The 20,156-nt window shown below is 31.2% G+C and overlaps 1 protein-coding gene across 1 annotated transcript; it reads left to right on the forward strand.

Annotated features, from left to right (window-relative positions):
• The first annotated feature begins 15 nt into the window (after nucleotides 1–15).
• LOC134715611 (cilia- and flagella-associated protein 206-like) lies at nucleotides 16–18,268 on the forward strand. Its single transcript, XM_063577903.1, has 16 exons — nucleotides 16–137; nucleotides 2,526–2,650; nucleotides 3,423–3,506; nucleotides 3,957–4,047; nucleotides 5,007–5,354; nucleotides 5,827–5,919; nucleotides 6,849–6,961; nucleotides 7,747–7,866; nucleotides 9,501–9,605; nucleotides 9,996–10,082; nucleotides 10,425–10,523; nucleotides 11,109–11,251; nucleotides 12,817–12,916; nucleotides 16,509–16,652; nucleotides 17,028–17,116; nucleotides 18,030–18,268. Exons 2-16 carry the CDS (start codon nucleotides 2,543–2,545, stop codon nucleotides 18,172–18,174), a joined length of 1,869 nt encoding a protein of 622 aa, XP_063433973.1. The 5' UTR covers nucleotides 16–137; nucleotides 2,526–2,542; the 3' UTR covers nucleotides 18,175–18,268.
• Nucleotides 18,269–20,156: the final 1,888 nt, after the last annotated feature.

Consider the following 20,156-nt stretch of genomic DNA (forward strand, 5'->3'; position numbering starts at 1 on the left):
TCTTTTCCGGGTTAGGCGCGCGCACTGTATCCAAGGATATAACAATATGGACGTTGAAGTTTCATTTTAGATATTTTTAGTTGAATTTCACGGCATTTAACATTTTTCAGTTTGGTTAAAAGAAGTAGAATAAGCAGGTATTTATAAAAAAAGTTATTTAGATATGAAGTTAACTTGACTAGAGTTTCCTGAGCTGTAGTTTCACGTAAAAAAATCAAATCAAATCAAATAATTTTATTGGTGTAAATTCCTATACAGAAATGATACCAGCCGACATTTACAAAATACAGATACAAATACAAAAATAAACAAACAAACAGATAAAAGCAAAAAAAAAAAAAAAAAAAAAACAACATATTTTCTCAATGATAAGAGATACATATTTTATATTTACATTGCGTGGAGGTGTTATTCATACAAAATTATTAATTCAAGCTATAAACAATTAGCTTTAATACTATAAAAGTTCTTAACAACATTATGTTTGCTTTAAATGAATGTTCAAATCATACATATCGCTTATTCCAGCTACACTTACAGTACTAATGTCTGTATCATTACTTTTCAAAATGAAACTAAACTTATCTTGTTCACACATATTAGCAAAAGATGGAACTATATTCATACTGTATTCACGTATGTACCTGCAAAATATCCTCAAGTTAGTTCGTATTGCAGTTGCATGTGGGTCTCATTGGGGTCTAAGCGTACAGAATACAGAATCTAAGCATGACGCGGGTTTGCCGATTTTTTGTAAGCGTGACACGTGAAAGTCAAATTATTGTGGCGTGAAAATGGGAAATGACAAAAAAATGAGAATTGCTTACGTACATAGTGTAAGCGGGATACAGGAATCTGACAAAGCAGTAAGCGGGATCGGGGATCGGAACCCCCCAATGAGACCCCCTTGCATGACCATGAAATATTGATGATGAATGATGAATCAATGATGAGGTTCTTCTTCTTCTTCCGAATACGGGAGTAGACTCCTAGGTAGGAGTGTAAAACTTCCCGGAACTTGTGTGCTATGTACATATGGACTTAATTTAAAAACAATATGACAACGAAAAATCGTTATCAATAACATATATACATTATGTACAGTGGCTTTAAAGTTTAATAAGTTGCTGTGGATCCTTCAAGTGTTAGAGTGGATATGCCACTTTTGAAGGATTCCAGGGTGTCAGACATACCTATTGCTTCAGGTAGTGAGTTCCAGTCCGAAATAGTGCGAGGATAAAATGAAAATTTATAGAAATCTTTATTTGTGGATATTTGCCTAAATTTATGTTTCCCCCTAGTGCGTCTATCAGAAATTGTTAAGTTGTCCTTAGGAACTTCCACTAACCCCCAATTTATTTTATACAGCATAGTTAATCTAGCCTTCTTCCTTCTAGATTCTAAATTTTCCCATTCCAATGATTTTATTAAATTTGAAACTGCTCCAGGTGATCTGTCTTTATAATCATTAAAGACAAACCTGGCTGCCTTACGCTGTACCTGCTCAACCTGAGTGATGTGTTGTTTTTTGTACAGATCCCAGACAGGGGAAGAGTATTCGACGACCGGACGGACAAGTGATGTGTACGTAAGGTTTTTAACCTTACGTGTGCAGTTTTTTAAGTTCCTACGAAGAAAACCTAAGGTCTTATTTGCCTTACAAGTAATATTGTCAATATGCGTTCCCCAATCAAGATCATGGCTTATAGTTACGCCTAAATATTTGCTGTCTTTTACTGCTTCTAAAATATGATTATGTAATATATAATCAAAAGTTGAAGGTTTACTTTTACAGGTTATAGTAATGCCCTTTACCGTCAGTCGTCAAACGATCTTTTTTGGCATCTGTGAGCGTCAAATTAGTTATAAATTTACGGTCATTTGTCAAAATATCCATGTAGTGATTTTAGAGCCAGAGGACTCAAATAATTATCCATATCATCACTTCAATTTTTTGGATTTATTTTAGCGTGATTCATCAAAATCATTCCATTTATTGTAATCTTCTAATAAAAAGTGTGCATTTTATCATCATGCACCAATAAGTCATTTGGGAAAATTTTTACCGTTATTCGTCATGATGGATGTTTCCTACCATACACCTTTATATCGTCATTTGGAAATCTGTGCCACTATTGACGACATACAACAATCATTTTTATTTTGTAACATGACAAAAAATTTACAGGAACCATTGTGATGTGTCCACCAAAACAATCAATCAATTTAATTCTCAAAAAGTGTTATAAGGTTTGCAAGTATACAGCACAGCTGTTCCTATAAAATGTCATGCCAAAAAAGTCAACTATACTTTGGAGTATCAAAACTAAATTAAATAAAATAGGAATTTTGCGATATTCGATGAACTATCAATAAAATAAGACACAAATTCTAATATGAATTTTTGCTGCCACATTCAGATATCTAAGATTATGCCTGGAAGTTTGTTTGAAAACAAAAGTAAGGTCATTACAATGCAGAACATTCCTTTTCAAGGTGGTTCATATAATTTTTCTTTTGTTCAGGTTTTTAAAAACTAACTATGTCGAGAGCTCAAGCAGAAAGTGTGATCAAAAACATCATCAGAGAAATAGCACAAGAATGTGCTAGCAAAGGACAAGCTGTATCAGAAACTCTTGTGGCATTTATGGTGAGTACAGTATACCCTTTTAAAACTAATTTTAAAGAAGGTTATTGTAGATCTAGACCAGCAAGAAAACGTTTGGATATAAAGAAATCAAAACAATGAGATAACAATTTGCTCTAATCTGTATTATGAGCCATGTTGAACTTTGACTTAATGTTAATGGTTTAACTCTGACTTTTAGATGAAAACATTATGTACAAAAACTGTAATACCTTTTAAAAATATTAAAAATTATTATAAATTAAGGAATGTATCTCCCTCGTGCAAAGCTCTGATTCCTTTCACGAATTTGGCTATACTTTTTGAACCTTTTGGATTATAGCTCTTCATCTTTTATATAAGCTTTGGATCTCAAATATTTTGGCCACGAGCATCACTGAAGAGACATGTATTGTCGAAATGCGCATCTGGTGCAACAAAATTGGTACCGTTGATTTTATTAACATATACATTTTTTCTAAAAAACTTCAAACAGTGCAAAATACAATATACATGATTTGCAACATATTTCAATCTAAATGTGATATGTTAATGCTGTTTTAGATACATTGACTTTGTATTTAACACATAAAACACATATATAATAAGTCGTGGTGACAAATATTAACTCATTGAAAAGCAGTTTATCTTTAAACTAAAACTTTGACAAGTAATTTAAAATTTTCAGGATTTCTTAAATCAGATATTGATTATATATATTAACTTGATGAAGCCATGTCTTGCTTACATGTATTAAATATATACAATGTAACATTATAAATTTTTACATGTGTAGGTGAAAGCAGTGGTGCTTGATCCAGCAAATGAGTTTAATGTGGACAGAACTCTCACTAAAGACGATGTACAGAAACTTATCAAGGTGAATAGTATCAATTATAAAATAGTTGTTTTGATGATTTCATAAATTTTAATTAAAAAATATAAATTCTAGTATCTTACCTAGATATACACTAACTGAGATCTACATTTACAGGATACAAATGAAAGAATAAAAATAAATCATCAAATTTTGGTGAATTAATTTCTGTTGATGCAATGGAAATTTCTTCTTTTGGAACATACGTTTTTATAAAGTTAATATAAATAACAAGGAGATGTTATTATAAATTTCATTGAGACAGCAATGTAGCAGTACAAAATGAAGTCAACACAAATAAAAATATTATAAGATTTATACATATGTTTAACCATGTAACCTGACTTAGAATAGGCACATTGACATATGATGGGGGTGAAGCTTGTATTTACTTTTGGTACAAGTATGTATATATGTTTATATTGTTATTGTTATTGTATTGTTCTTTTTCAGTTGTGCGTTGATCGACTGATGGATACAAGGACACCATCTTTAGACACTGTTAAAATGCAGGTCTATTTTGATATGAATTATACAACTAGATGTAAGTCTTAATCAAAATATGTTTTCTTCTGGCACATTTAAAATGTATTTGTATTTCTGCAAATTAAGGAAGTATATCTAAGCAACTTTTTAAGAAATTTGGACACCAGTGCAAAAATTAAATGCAATTTTCATGATAGCAGTGTCATTGCAAAAAGGGCACATAAAGTTCATGCAAGTTAATTATGGCATTGAAGCACAAAAAGTAAATGAAACAAACAATGACATTTTTTTCTTATAAAAACAAACCAAGAATGAATAAAATTAGTATATGCTGTATAGATTTACAAGATGCTAACATAGATCTCTTCGGCTGAAAACTGCAAATAATAACAGTGTTCACATCTCAGGATCTTAGGAAAACAGCATATTTAATACAGTGTTACATATTTTTGTAAGAAAAAGGCATTAGACAAAATATGATTTGCCCTTCTTAAAACATTTGGAGTTCAAGACACATCACCTCGGTGAGGAGTCATCCTTAATTATCAACAATTTTCCAAAGTGTACAAAACATTAACTTTTTCAGACCCCCACCCTCCCTCAAAAAGTGTTAAAACCATTTTCAGATTTCAAGACTAGAACTAATCATTCTTAACAAAAAGAAGCTTCTCTCTATTATAGTTTAGTTTAATATAGAAACTTGCATTGAAAAGAAACTGAAACAGATCTGACTGGGTTTTTTTATGAACATACAGTACTATAAATGTTGATATTTTAACCCCCTCTCCCCAAGCGTTAGTTTTGTACACTTTGGAAAATTATGGTTGACAATTATGGATGACCCCTAAACAAGCTTGTTAGAAAATCTATGGAATAGAAACTAATTGGTTACACTAATCAGAACTAAGAAACAATGTAATAGTATACATCAGAGTAGCAGATATATCTTTTGGAAGCTCTTCAATAGAATGGTTAACATCTTTTACAAAGTTAAAGAAATTATTATTTAATTTTTAGCTGACTTTTTAGAAGAACACAGAAGAGTTTTGGAATCTAGGTTACAACCAGTGATACGTGAAATCACAGACAGTAGAGCAAGAACGAGAGAAGAGTTAGAGAGCTTGTATCGTAAAATTGTCTCTGCTGTTTTATTACGGTCTGGTCTAGGTAGCCCTACAGATATAGCTGTAGTAAGGGAGGCAACTGCAGCTCTACAGAGCGTCTTCCCACAAACAGAATTGGGAACTTTCATGTCTCTGACAAAGCGTGACAAAGAAAGACAACTCCTGGAATTGACAATGATTGTGACTGGTATTAGACTGTTCAATAAAGAATGTGGTAAAGGAGGAGAAGGAATTGATGATTGTAAGTTTGATGTTCATATTATTTCAATTAAATTCTCATGATTTTAGACAATAAATGTAAAAGTCTGGGGGGGAAAAAATCAAATTTTAGACAAAGCCTGATCAAATACAAGTCATGTTAATACCTTTAGAAAGGAAAGATGTTAGACATGTGTAAGAAATTTCACATACTTGTATTATACTTACAAACGTAATTTTATCTGATCTTGGTTAATTTAAACAGTGACATTTCTATCATTTAAGTTGCAGCATTCTTTTAAGCAGAGGTTTAAATTTAAAGACTTAAAAAGTTAAGAATCTATTTGCTTGAAATTACACACATATAATTCATATTATTGATTTTCAATGTTTGCAAGAGGTGAAACAGTAAGTTTCTTCTGAAAATGATAATTACAATTTTTATAACATTGATATGATTCATCACAGTTTCATTAGTTTTAAACTGACATGGCATCTTTTTTTTCTTTCTATAGTACCAGCCATTTTAAATGAAGCCGTACCAGCCACAACACAGAATGTAGATTCAGAAATCCAGGCCACATTACGTGCTGCCAATAAATATACAGGTAATTATGTAATGCTGAATTATTGTTTCAGCACTGTACTACATAGAGAATTGATGATAGCCAAATGAACATGGGAGATAACTCATGTTATCTTTTTTTTTCTTTTGAAAGTTTAGGTTAGAATGTAACCTTGTCTCTTATTATCGCACCGCAGGTAAATTATCACGTTGTGATTGGTTTAACGCCGTCACAGGGTGACCCCCTATGAGACCGTACGGGGTTAGTAAATTTCATAGGGGGTTGGTTCATGACACGTTAATGGTGACGTCATCTATTAATGTTGTTGTGTTTCATTGTTTATTTTTCAACAAAACGCAGCAGAAAAAGTCTAGCGTGCGATAAATTTGTTATACGGTTAACTACTGACCCCTACAGATCCATAGAGGGTGAATAAAATCCATAGGGGACTAGGCCTCTGGCCTCACCCCCTATGGATTTTACTAACCCTCTATGGATCCGTAGGGGGTCAGTAGCGAACCATATAACTTATAATATATAGCTGCTAAATAGTACTATGAAGATATGACACCTTACAAATGTAATCAGTTATCAGATATTTGTCTAAAGAACAGTCAACTGCCTTCAACCATGGTTAAGTACCTAAACCATAAACTTTACAGAAACTTATGTGTGCATATTTACTATTGCAAATTTTGAGGAATGGATAGATTATTTATTGTGATTTCTGGGAAATCTGCATACAGATGTATATATCAGATATTAGAATGCAAGTTATTATTACGATACTCACTCTGACAGTAGCATTATTCAAATTAATAAAAGCATCGCAATAAATTCTTAATTTCAGTAATACGATGTCTAGAATATTTGAAAAGTTAATGTTTGTTGTATATAATATATTAAGATAGTGTGTTTCCATTTGAAAAAAAGTTATAGCATTAACTAAAGTACATTCTTTTTTTTTGTAGCTTTGATAGAAAAGATGCATTCTGGTGAATCAAGTGAAGGTCCATCCACTCAGTTGTTAAAGGAATCACTGATAAATACAAGACAACACGAGGCTTTCCTTAGAGTAATATTAGTAAGTAGATATATATCAAGACAACTGATTCTTTGATGTAGGCAAGGACAATATAAAAGATGAACACTGAAACATACTTCAATACTAGAAAATAATCAATTTATTAAAGAAATAGTTTCTTTTTTGCTGTTCTTTATAAGAGACAGTTAACACTTTAAAAACGTTTGCTTTGAGAACTTTTCAATTGAAATGAGACTTAATTTGTTTATAATCTATTGTTATGACCCATTTATGGGCATCATGTTTTCTGGTCTGTCTGTCCGTCCCTCTGTCCCGCTTCAGAATAAAGTTTTTGGTCGAGGTAGTTTTTGATGAAGTTGAAGTCCAATCAACTTGAAACTTAGTATACATGTTCCCTATGATATGATATTTCAAATTTTAATGCCAAATTAGAGTTATTACCCCATTTTCACATTCCAATGAATATAGAAAATGATAGTGCGGATGGGGCATCCGTGTACTGGGGACACATTCTTGTTTTAAAATATGTTAATGTTAAACACATTACATGAATTACCAAATATATATTTTAAACCCCAGTACACTTTAAATGATAACCTCCCTGTTTAAATAAAAAATATAACATGCAAATAATGAAAATTCTTTTATGGTTAAAAATATTTTATATCAGGCATTGCCTTATACAAATCCTATTTTATATCAGGCATTGCCTTATACAAATCCTATTTTATATCAGGCATTGCCTTATACAAATCCTATTTTATACCTTAAAGTAGAAAATCATTTTGTAATTGAAATTTTTATGATTTTTTTTGTACTTTTAGAATGATGTTATTAGCTGTGCTCATCAAGTAGAATCCTTAGAAAAGCAATTAGCTACAAGAATGGAGCAGCTACAAGCCACAGTTCAATCAAAAACAGCTGTGCCTACAGCCCAAGTTTATGTACGTACTCATTTGTAAAACACTCTTGCAGTTAAAGATTATATGTTTGAGTTTTTGTTCAACAACAAAAAAACACTAGGTTAAGTCAGAAACAATTGTATCTTTTATATAAAGGAGAATCTAGCTCTAATGGTAGGGACTATGACACAGATATCTCCCATTATTTTTTTTTTTCTAGAAAATTTCAGGACTTAAATAAATATTTTCATAACATTTATTTGTATCTGTGAATTGAATTTATTTGCATGAATTTTCTTGGTACATGTTATTAGCAGCATTGCAAGTGCTTGCACAGTGGAAATTAGGTCTAGCTCATACAGTTTTATATATTATTCAAAGGTATTTAGTTTTGTGGGTCGTCTTCAATTACCTTAACTTGATCATAAACTGCTTTACATGTATCAAGAATGTTTCACATTTAAAAGCAATTTTCAATGCCACATTATTGCAAAACTCCTATTTACCGCTGCCACCAGATTTTTGAATGTATGCGTTTTACAAGCGGTTTGTCAAAACTATTCAAATGCTAATTAAAAGTAAAGAAAGTTCTGCAATTTCTAAATCATTATTATTACTTCAGACTTTCATGAAAACATAGAAAATAACAATCAATCTCAATACAACAGTTAAATAATCAAATAATCTGCGTTTAATACGCTTAAATAGTTATGAATATCAATAGAATATCAATAGATTGCCAAATATAAATGTGGAAACCCCCTAGTTTTAAATAACATAGACTCAGACTCCAGAAAATATCAGTCATGGATTTCACCATTTTATGACAAAATAATTACGGGAACTCTGTAAAAAAAATACAAATATGTACTTTAACAAGCTTTCGATAATTGAATATTCGATGTAAATGGATCCCCAATCAAGAAAAAGGCTTTCCTCTCAGAAAACATCAAATCAGCTGGGCATTCAAGTTTTGCCTCCCAGTTTGTTTTCCAAAGTGACAGAAAACACGCCCTTTTTCCCGTAAAAACCAAATGACTCACGGAATTTATATCAATAGGTACTAAAAGTAACTAAAACAATACAAAGACTAATGTCAGTCAATTCAGACAATTCATCATACAATATTTACAATATTCAAACAACAATGAACACACTAATCGGTTTATTCATGTAATATTTATCATTCAAGAAAGGATAATTTGTACGTGAAAGTCTGTATAACTTTGGTGAATTTATTTAGTGTAAGCCTTTCCAAATAACTTAACATTCTCAGGTTTTAGTAATAATAGAAACTAATAAAGTCCAAATTCAGACAATTCATCATACAATATTTACAATATTCAAACAACAATGAACACACATTTAACCGGTTTATTCATGTAATATATATCATTCAAGAAAGGATAACTCATACATGAAAGTCTGTAACGAACTTTGGTGAATTTATTTAGTTTAAGCCTTTCCAAATAACTTAACATTCTCAGGTTTTATCAATAATAGAAACTAATAAAGTCCAACGTTATCACATCAATATTATAGTTTTAAATTGACTAAACTACGATCACCACTGAATTTTATATTCAAAATTGAGGTTTATCTAAATATCGGACACCGATCATGTACCAAAATATGTTCACAACAATAACATTAATTTTTCTTGCTTTAAATTGCAGCCTCAGTTTATTCACCTGTCACAGTTGTGGAGTGGTTTTCAAGATGAGATGGTATTACTCAGTGTTCTTAGCAATATATTGGCTAGTCTGGAACCATTTACAAGGGTAGGTATCCATACAATTCTCAGTAAAATGTTTTTTAAAGTTACCTGTATATATATCATCTTAGTAAGATATTTGTTTGTCTGTAAGGTATCAAGAAGTTCAATTATTCAGTTCTCAGCAATAAATTTATGTATGAAATTTTTTACAAGGGTTTGTAAAAGAAAAATCTATAAGGTATCGAAAATGTGAAGATTGATGGTTTTAAGATAAATTTAAGAAAGAATTTATTCAGTTAAATTTTGAAAGAAAATAAAAGATAATAGTTAAATATTTGTTTTTCAAACTTTCTGTTAAAGTTCAACGAACCATAGTTTTTATAGCTTTGGAAAATTGATAATATACATTAGAAAAATATAATAATATAAATGTACCTTTATTCTTATCCAATAGGGTCACAGAGAACTATTTACAGATGAGATACTGACTCCATTCTTAGATGGAGCCATCATTAAATCAGATGAACAAAGAATTCAAGAAGTAAGTAATTATATTTTATGATTTTTTTCCTCCTTCAAAAAAGTTATTCCCACTTATTATAATGTATGCCATTACATAGTAACATGAACACATTTTATCTTTAAAATTTTACATTTCAAAGCTCAGTTTTTAAGACAAAAGATTTCTTTTTGTTATTTTAATTTTAAATGGAAAAATGTACATCCCATATCCCAAATATCAGTCAATATATCTTGGGAAATAATTTTTCAATGTGAAAAGTCAATATGTATATAAGAAGAATACAAAACAATGTTTTGCAGCAGTATTTACATCAACAGCATAAATATATTGTGACAAGGGAGATAAATCTTTCTTTTTCAGTCAAAGGGAGAGAAAATAAATCCAAGTGATTTTAAAGATTTGGATTGGTTGTTCCCAGATACAACAAAGCATTTTAACAAATTACCACTACAATATAGGGTGAGTTTTTTCATAAAATTTAATTGAAAAATTAAGACAAAAATATGTAGAACAAGAAAATTCTATTCATTAGTTCTTTTAATACTTCAAATTCCAAGTTTTATCAATATATTTAGAAAGCAAAAATAGATGCAAACATATACATTTAAAGGGTATTGATAGAATTGTATAAAAAGTAAATCTTCTTTTCAAAATTAGATTCTTTTACAAAGTTACAATAACAAAGCAACAGAATTTAGATAAAGCCTGGATAAAGAAGAGGAGACTTTTTACAACTGATAAAGAGACAGTCACAATAATTTGATTTATCCAAATTAAGATGTCAGTTTGATGAATTTTACCAGTGAACAAGTGCAAACTACATATCACAAACTCTAAAAATGGACCTTTTCTAATTATGTTGGGAATAAACTAAACAGTGAAGATCACAGATTCGACATCAGTGTCATATTTCTTTATATAAATTATTAAATGACAGTGATTATTATTGTTGCGGACAAAGTTTCACTGAAAAAAGTTTCTTTGTAACCTTAACATTAATTGTCTTTGATACAAAGGTCAATATTATGTTTTATTTATAAACAGGGTTACTGTGCTTGGGCTTTAGCAAAGTTTGACAGATTACTGTTACCTAGCAACCCTGATATTGGTGTACTTAGATACAAAGATCATTATTATGGATTCAGCAATAAACAAGCAGCAACAGAATTTTCACAAAATCCAGATGGGTAAATTTTATTATGTTACATTTTAAGTCATAGTAATAGTTATTCTTAGTCATATTTTACCATGAATCATTTAATTATTTAGTTTCAAAGCATATCATATGTACTATGACTAGTTTTAGAAAACATGATTTTTAGTTAGTTTTACAATACAATATCAACTTTCAGTTCATTTTATTTAGGTACAAAGCTAACATACCATAACTTAGCATGTTTATCTATTGTAATAAAAGTAAATAATATCTAATAAAATTTGCAGATTTAGCTAACAAAGTCCTTATATTTGTATAAAGTAATATTCGTTTATCATGGAAAATTGTTTTATCGTTAGATATGCTAAATTACAAATTGCTTGCTAGCCCACTCTCTGTAATTAATACTTCATAACTTCAACATTCATTTATAGACTTTTTCAATAATGATGAACGGTTCTTTATATTGGTATGTAATTATTTTAAATGTTACAAATTTAGGAAATTATATTCGTACATCATTGTCTTTGATACACCCATAACAAATACTGAAATCTATTGAATTGATACATTTTGTAATTATTCAAAATTAAATCAAAAACCTATACTTAATTATAAAATAATGAACCTGTTAAAGGGAGACATTCCCACATTGACTTTTTCGAATCTAAGCATAATACAAAGGAATGTCACTCTTGCATACAAATGGCACGTACATATAATTAATTAACTGTGCATTCATGCTCCACCTTCAATGAAGATTCTAAATTATTAATATAACCAAAAGTTGTTAATCTATAGATAGTGAAGACTAATGTAAGCTTACTCAATGTAAAATATATTTCTTTGAAATTTTTTAAAACTTACTCAGAAAAATGCTCGAGCCACTTGACTTTCATAGCTCATAATTAACGTTTGTACACAATATTTTAATAAAGTAGTTAAAGATTATTTGCTTCTCAAAGTGTAAGACACAATAAAAATCGTATGCTTGCATCAACTTACCCAGTTTAATTAAGTCCTGAACATTTCGACATAGTTTGTTTACCTTTATCAATACCGGTTATAAACAAATCACAAGTACATGTTAAGATCCGACTAAATACCTATATCCTGATACCGTCAGGTAAATACGCTACATAACTTAATATTGATTTTTATTTTTTTTTATTTTACATCATAGTGGCCATTATTTTGAGAAATACATTAATACAAATACATATATATTTCTTCTCAAAAGTCAAACACCAGATATGCTTAATGAGTTTGCTCCTGGTTATAAATCAAAATACTGTAATTTAAATTTCTTCCAAGTCAAATGTGAAATGTCATTATTCAGGATATTGTTTGAATCTATGATTGAATCTTTTAAAGTTTCTTGTGTATAATTCGGAGTTTAGTATAACGTCCATTATCACTGTACTATTATGCATATTTTTAGGGGCCAGCTGAAGGACACCTACGGGTGCGAGAATTCTCGCTACATTGAAGACCCATTGGTTGCCTTCAGCTGTTATCTGCTCTATAGTCGGGTGGTTGTCTCTTTGACATATTCACCATTTCCTTTCTCAATTTTATGTTTGATATATGTTTTAGATTTATTCGTCTGGTAGCTGAAGGTGCCAAAAGAAGTCCAGAATTAATACAGCTACTAGAACTTCATACACAATTTGCCAGTATAACACCTTACTCACAGGTATAAGTTATGATAGTAATACTTATATGATAATCAAATTACCACATCAACACTTGTTAAGATAAATATTTCTATTGAGATAAAAAAGATAATTCACAAGATTTTGTCAATTTGAATGACATTATAGTATAACTAATATTCATATTTCAAAGGAAAGTTTCATATTCCCTTTCAATGCTTGAAAGAATGGGTCACACTTATTCTGTAACAATCAGTTCAAAAACATATGATATAAATTATTACATAGCTTTCAACTCTAAACCTTAAAAAATATCAAGGGATACAATCACCAAAATTTATAATAAATATTAAAGTTGAAATTTGATATACATTTTGAGCTCACCTGACCTGAAAGGTCAATTGAGCTTTTCTCATCACTTGGCGTCCGTCGTCCGTAAACTTTTACAAAAATCTTCTCCTCTGAAACTGCTGGGCCAAATTTAGCCAAACTTGGCCACAATCATCCTTGGGGTATCTAGTTCAAAAAATTTGTCCGATGACCTGGCCATCCAACCAAGATGGCCGCCATGGCTAAAAATAGAACACAGGGGTAAAATGTATATTTTGGCTTATATCTTTGAAACCAAAGCATTCAGAGCAAATCTGACATAGGTGAAATTGTTGATCAGGTCTAGATCTATCTGCCCTGAAATTTTCAAACGAATGGGGCAACCTGTTGTTGGGTTGCTGCCCCCTGAATTGGTTATTTTAAGGAAATTTTGCAGTTTTTAGCTCACCTGGCCCGAAGGGCCAAGTGAGCTTTTCTCATCACTTGGCGTCCGTCGTCCGTCGTCGTCGTCCGTCGTCGTTAACTTTTACAAAAATCTTCTCCTCTGAAACTACTGGGCCAAATCAAACCAAACTTGGCCACAATCATCATTGGGGTATCTAGTTTAAAAAATGTGTGGCGTGACCCGGTCAACCAACCAAGATGGCCGCCACGGCTAAAAATAGAACATAGGGGTAAAATGCAGTTTTTGGCTTATAACTCAAAAACCAAAGCATTTAGAGCAAATCTGACATGGGGTAAAAATGTTTATCAGGTCAAGATCTATCTGCCCTGAAATTTTCAGATGAATCGGTCAATCGGTTGTTGGGTTGCTGCCCCTGAATTGGTAATTTTGAAGAAATTTATCTGTTTTTGGTTATTATCTTGAATATTATTATAGATAGAGATAAACTGTAAACAGCAATAATGTTCAGCAAAAGAAGATCTACAAATAAGTCAACATGACCAAAATGGTCAGTTGACCCGTTTAGGAGTTATTGCCCTTTATAGTCAATTTTTAACCATTTTTCGTAAATTAAAGTAATCTTTTACAAAAATCTTCTCCTCTGAAACTACTGGGTCAAATTAATCCAAACTTGGCCACAATCATCTTTGGGGTATCTAGTTTAAAAAATGTGTGGCGTGACCTGGTCAACCAACCAAGATGGCCGCCACCGCTTAAAATAGAACATAGGGGTAAAATGCAGTTTTTGGCTTATAACTCAAAAACCAAAGCATTTTGAGGAAATCTGACATGGGATAAAAATGTTTATCAGGTCAAGAACTATCTGCCCTGAAATTTTCAGATGAATCGGTCAATCGGTTGTTGGGTTGCTGCCCCTGAATTGGTAATTTTGAGGAAATTTTGCTGTTTTTGGTTATTATCTTGAATATTATTATAGATAGAGATAAATTGTAAACAGCAATAATGTTCAGCAAAGTAAGATCTACAAATAAGTCAACATGACCAAAATGGTCAGTTGACCCGTTTAGGAGTTATTGCCCTTTATAGTCAATTTTTAACCATTTTTCGTAAATTAAAGTAATCTTTTACAAAAATCTTCTCCTCTGAAACTACTGGGCCAAATTAATCCAAACTTGGCCACAATCATCTTTGGGGTATCTAGTTTAAAAAATGTGTGGGGTGACCTGGTCAACCAACCAAGATGGCCGTCACCGCTAAAAATAGAACATAGGGGTAAAATGCAGTTTTTGGCTTATAACTCAAAAACCAAAGCATTTTGAGGAAATCTGACATGGGGATAAAAATGTTTATCAGGTCAAGAACTATCTGCCCTGAAATTTTCAGATGAATCGGTCAATCGGTTGTTGGGTTGCTGCCCCTGAATTGGTAATTTTGAGGAAATTTTGCTGTTTTTGGTTATTATCTTGAATATTATTATAGATAGAGATAAATTGTAAACAGCAATAATGTTCAGCAAAGTAAGATCTACAAATAAGTCAACATGACCAAAATGGTCAGTTGACCCCTTTAGGAGTTATTGCCCTTTATAGTCAATTTTTAACCATTTTTCATAAATCTAAGTAATCTTTTACAAAATCTCCACTGAAACTACTAGGCCACAATCATCTTTGGGGTATCTAGTTTGAAAAATGTGTCCAATGACCTGGCCATTCAACCAAGATGGCCGCCACGGCTAAAAATAGAACATAGGGGTAAAATGCAGTTTTTTGCTTATAACTATGAAACCAAAGCATCTAGAGCAAATCTGACAAGAAGTTAAATTGTTAATCAAGTCAATATCTATCTGCCCTGAATTTTTCAGATGAATTGGACAACTGGTTGTTGGGTTGCTGCCCTCCAATTGGTAATTTTTAAAGAAATTTTGCCGTTTTTGGTTATCTTGAATACTATTATAGATAGCGATAAACTGTAAACAGCAATAATGTTCAGCAAAGTAAGATCTACAAATAAGTCAACATGACCTAAATGGTCAATTGACCCCTTAAGGAGTTATTGCCCTTTATAGTAAATTTTTAACAATTTTCATTAATTTGGTAAATTTATGTAAATTTTTACCAAATATAGTTCTCTGTTACTAATGGGCAAAGTTCATGATAGATATAATTGTAAGAAGCAAAATCGTTCAGTAAAGTAAGAACTTCAAACACATCACCATCACCAAAATACAATTTTGTCATGAATCCATTTGTGTCCTTTGTTTAATATGCACATAGACCAAGGTGAGCGACACAGGCTCTTTAGAGCCTCTAGTTGGTTATTATCTTGAATACTATTATAGATAGAGATAAACTGTAAACAGCAATAATGTTCAGCAAAGTAAGATCTACAAATAAGTCAACATGATGAAAATTTTTAGAGGACCCCTTAAGGAGTTATTGCCCTTTATAGTCAATATTGAACAACTTTTCGTCATTTTTGTAACTTTTACAAAAATCTTCTATTCTAAAACTATGGGCCAAATTTAACCAAACTTGGCCACAATCATCACTAGGGTATCTATTTAAAAAAGTGTCTTATGACCCTGCCTACCAACCAAGATGGCCGACATCAGTAAATACAGTAACAGGTGAGCGACACTTAAGGGCCTCTAGTTTTTGGTAGTTTTGATCATTAAAAAAGCTACAATATTACTTAAATGTCAATGTTAACAGACTGTTGAAGGTATGACTTCCTGAAAAAGTATCTGATATCTATTAGGTCAAACAAATCTGATTTAAAAATTGATCTAGATTCCTAATTTTACCTTTTCTAAACAAAGATCTATACCTTATGTCATATAACTCAAAGAAAGAAAATGTTAACTGTTAAAATCATGTCATATTCCTTGTTTTATTTAGGGCAAAGATGCTGGTCGGATGATAGAGAAACCAATCACCAAGTGTGACAGTGGCACACAGACAGACACACATTTCATGGAGACAAATATTGTCAAATCTTATGAATGGAATGAATGGGAACTTCGACGGAAAGCAATTAAACTGGTGAGGACAAAATCATAAGCATAAAACAGTACAAATTCTAAATATAACAATATTTTCAATGTCCTATGATCTTGAAATAATTTACACAAGAAAAAAGAATATGTAAGGCAAAGTTCAGTGAGACAAGCACTAGAGGTTCCATACAGTCTTTCCCCAAATGAACTCTAGTAGCTTTTGGTACATTTTATGTTGGTTTTAGCTGTAATACAACATGCTACAATTTTATATATCAAAGAGATTGGGTACATTTGTGTCAACAGTGTTACAGGGTACCCTTCATTACAATGACAACCAAACCGCACAATAAAACCCAAAAAGGACATTACAATATACACCAACATTTTGTTATTATCATTTTGGTTTGTTTAATTTCAGGCTAACTTGAGAACAAGAATTACCCACTCTGTACAAACCAATCTGAGTAATATGAGAAGAGACACAGCCATTCAAGTCTGGCCTCCAAAGTATGTATATATATATGGTAACATAAGAATAATAACGCTTCTTTCTTAGTTTTTAGCCAATATTTTATCATTAAAAAATCTGATAGTGGTAAGTAAAATTCACAGTATTGAAGTCTAATAAACAAGTAAAAATATTATTTAAGTGTTAATAAACCACAAAATGTTTTGATAAAGCTATGCAAATGCAAACTTTTGAAATGTAATATTATTATTACCCTTTAGATTTTAAAAAGCTTGTCTTTTTATTGATTTTGGAACATATATTGCTAAATTGTAGCAAAAAGGTTTTCTATTGAAGTCAGAGAAAAAAGAGAAAAATAATACCTTACTGTAATGATATACGAGTTTATAAAAAAAAAAATTGATTTATAAATTTGAGAACCCTTTCCAAAACAAAAAGGTAGTAGCAGATTTCTTTTAAGGGAGCTCGCTTCTCAGTTTCAAAGTAATTAACTTTTCAAAACACTAGTTTATATTGATAAGGAATTAATAAAGCAATCCAAAAAGCAAAAAAAATATATAGGGGACCGTGCTTGTTTTCGAGATATGAGCCATTGAAATTTTGGCAGGAAAATATTATCTCTTGACTTTTCATAGCTTTATCATTGACAAGTTAAAGTTCTCAAAAACTGTTAAAAAGTAATTTGAATTTTATAAGACTTTTACAGATGGCTTATCTTTAAACATGTTAAAGAATTTTAAAAAGAAAAATGGGGGTCACCGGGCAAAATTTTTTAAGGCATTTAAATGGATAAAACCAGAGGAATCCGAAAATCTGACAAAAAATCCAAAACATGACAAGCCAGCTTCCTTAAATATTGTGTCAAAGTATTTCATTCATTCAGTACATTTGATTTTGTTTCATTTTTGGGATAAAGTATCATTGACAACATACCTCATTTTCTTCTTTCAGAGATCATACAACACAGACCAAGACAGATTCCTACACAAATGTACCACAGCCTACAGTATTCCTGGCAGGTTTACGAGGTGGTGGTATGACGGTGTCTACAGACATGACCAAAGTAGATCTTACAATTGATGTAGATCAGACGTGATTGGAACTGATTAAACTATTTGAATTTGACAATTTTAAATTTTGTAATAATGATGTAAACCAAACTGTGATAGAATAATAATACTTGAAAGAAATTAACTCTTTTTACTTTTTCACATAATATTGCCAAAACTCATTTTGCATTTGTCCATCTATCCATGTATGAAGGTGTCATAGAATGCATCTTTATATTTATATCCAATGTACACCATGTATGAGGGTGTCATAGAATGCATCTTTATATTTATATCCAAAGTACATCATGTATGAAGGTGTCATAGAAGGCACCTTTATATTTATATCCAATGTACACCATGTATGAAGGTGTCATAGAATGCATCTTTATATTTATATCCAATGTACATCATGTATGAGGGTGTCATAGAATCACCTTTATATTTATATCCAATGTACACCATGTATGAAGGTGTCATAGAATCACCTTTATATTTATATCCAATGTACACCATGTATAAAGGTTTCATAGAAGGCACCTTTATATTTATATCCAATGTACACCAAGTATAAAGGTGTCATATAATCACCTTCATATTTATATCCAATGTACACCCATGTATGAGGGTGTCATAGAATGCATCTTTATATTTATATCCAAAGTACATCATGTATGAAGGTGTCATAGAAAGCACCTTTATACTTATATCCAATCTTTTAGGCATGATAGGAAAGTTAAGAAAATAATAATAAAATTTCGGATCAATTTCAGAAAAATGAATGAGGCTTAGAAAAATTGAATGGGCTAGGTTTACCATTTCTTCTATAGTTTCTCTTCAAATATGAAAAAAAAATAGAAAATTCTGACATTGACCTAATATTGTTGTTTTACATATATGTATGATAGTATAGTCATAGAAGATAAATGGATAATGAGATCATACATAAGCAACCAATGTAAACTGTACGTTTTGTCATTTATTACCTCCTTTACTGGTCCTGGCATACAGTTAAAGGTTCTTTTCGCATACAGTTAAAGGTTCTTTTTTGTTGTAAGCTAAGGCTCCGTGTTGAAGGCCGTACTTTAACCTATAATGGTTTACTTTTTAAATTGTTATTTGGATGGAGAGTTGTCTCATTGGCACTCACACCACATCTTCCTATATCTCTTTATACATAAAAAGATGGTTCTAGTCAAGTTGAATGTAGTACTTGAAAACATAACAGAGGTTACTTTAAAATGGATAGCATAGTAGTTATCTCAATGTAATAATTTGAGTGTATCTGCATATTTGACCAAATGATTATCAAGTAATGTTTTGATGACTTTGGGAAAGACTTTTGCTGAAATATTGAAATGTTTTCCTAAACGACGATTCTTAAGATGTAGTTGAGCACCAGTTGTTTTCAATATTGTTCATGGCTGTTAAAACCACCTGCATTTGTGAAAGGATCGACATATTCAGTACTGAATAAATGGAATCTTATAGTACAGTCACTTTAGATAAATGAATAATTGGAACATACATATCTCTTTTTTTTCTAAGTCCCAAGTGGTGAACGACGACAAGAAGCGAGAGAGAGCCACTGCTACCTAATTGTAACATACATAAACGACATTGTACCTACATCATGTGTTTTTATGGCCCCACAACAAAGTTGTCAGAGCCATATAGTTTTACCCTATTCCGAAATTCTGTAATTTCAAAATTCCGTCATTCCGCAACAAACCATTATATGGAGTTTTTTTCTAAACACCTTCAGATGTTGGGCTGTTTTTTTGTATGTGAGTTAACCATGATGTGTTACAGATCAAGTTTAAGTTTCGTTCTGTCTGCTAATTTTTGTCAAAATTACGGCTTTGGACTTTGATAAGTTGTTGAAAATCACAGTTATACTGAGGTTTTTTCTAAACGCCTTCAGATTTTGGGCTGATATTTTGAATGTGAGTTAACCATGATGTGTTACAGATCAAATTTAAGTTTCTTTCTGCTCCGCTAATTTTTGCTGAAATTACGGGCTTTGGAC

The sequence above is a fragment of the Mytilus trossulus genome, chromosome 4 (genome assembly GCF_036588685.1).
Source record: "Mytilus trossulus isolate FHL-02 chromosome 4, PNRI_Mtr1.1.1.hap1, whole genome shotgun sequence".
NCBI classification, from domain to species: domain Eukaryota; kingdom Metazoa; phylum Mollusca; class Bivalvia; order Mytilida; family Mytilidae; genus Mytilus; species Mytilus trossulus.

Bases quoted from the DNA above. Each gene is read 5' to 3' on its own strand.
- LOC134715611 (XM_063577903.1), top strand. From the start codon at position 2,543: ATGTCGAGAGCTCAAGCAGAAAGTGTGATCAAAAACATCATCAGAGAA. The intron at 3,507-3,956 runs GTGAATAGTATC...GTTCTTTTTCAG, and splicing joins ATGTACAGAAACTTATCAAG to TTGTGCGTTGATCGACTGAT. The intron at 4,048-5,006 runs GTAAGTCTTAAT...TTTAATTTTTAG, and splicing joins TATGAATTATACAACTAGAT to CTGACTTTTTAGAAGAACAC.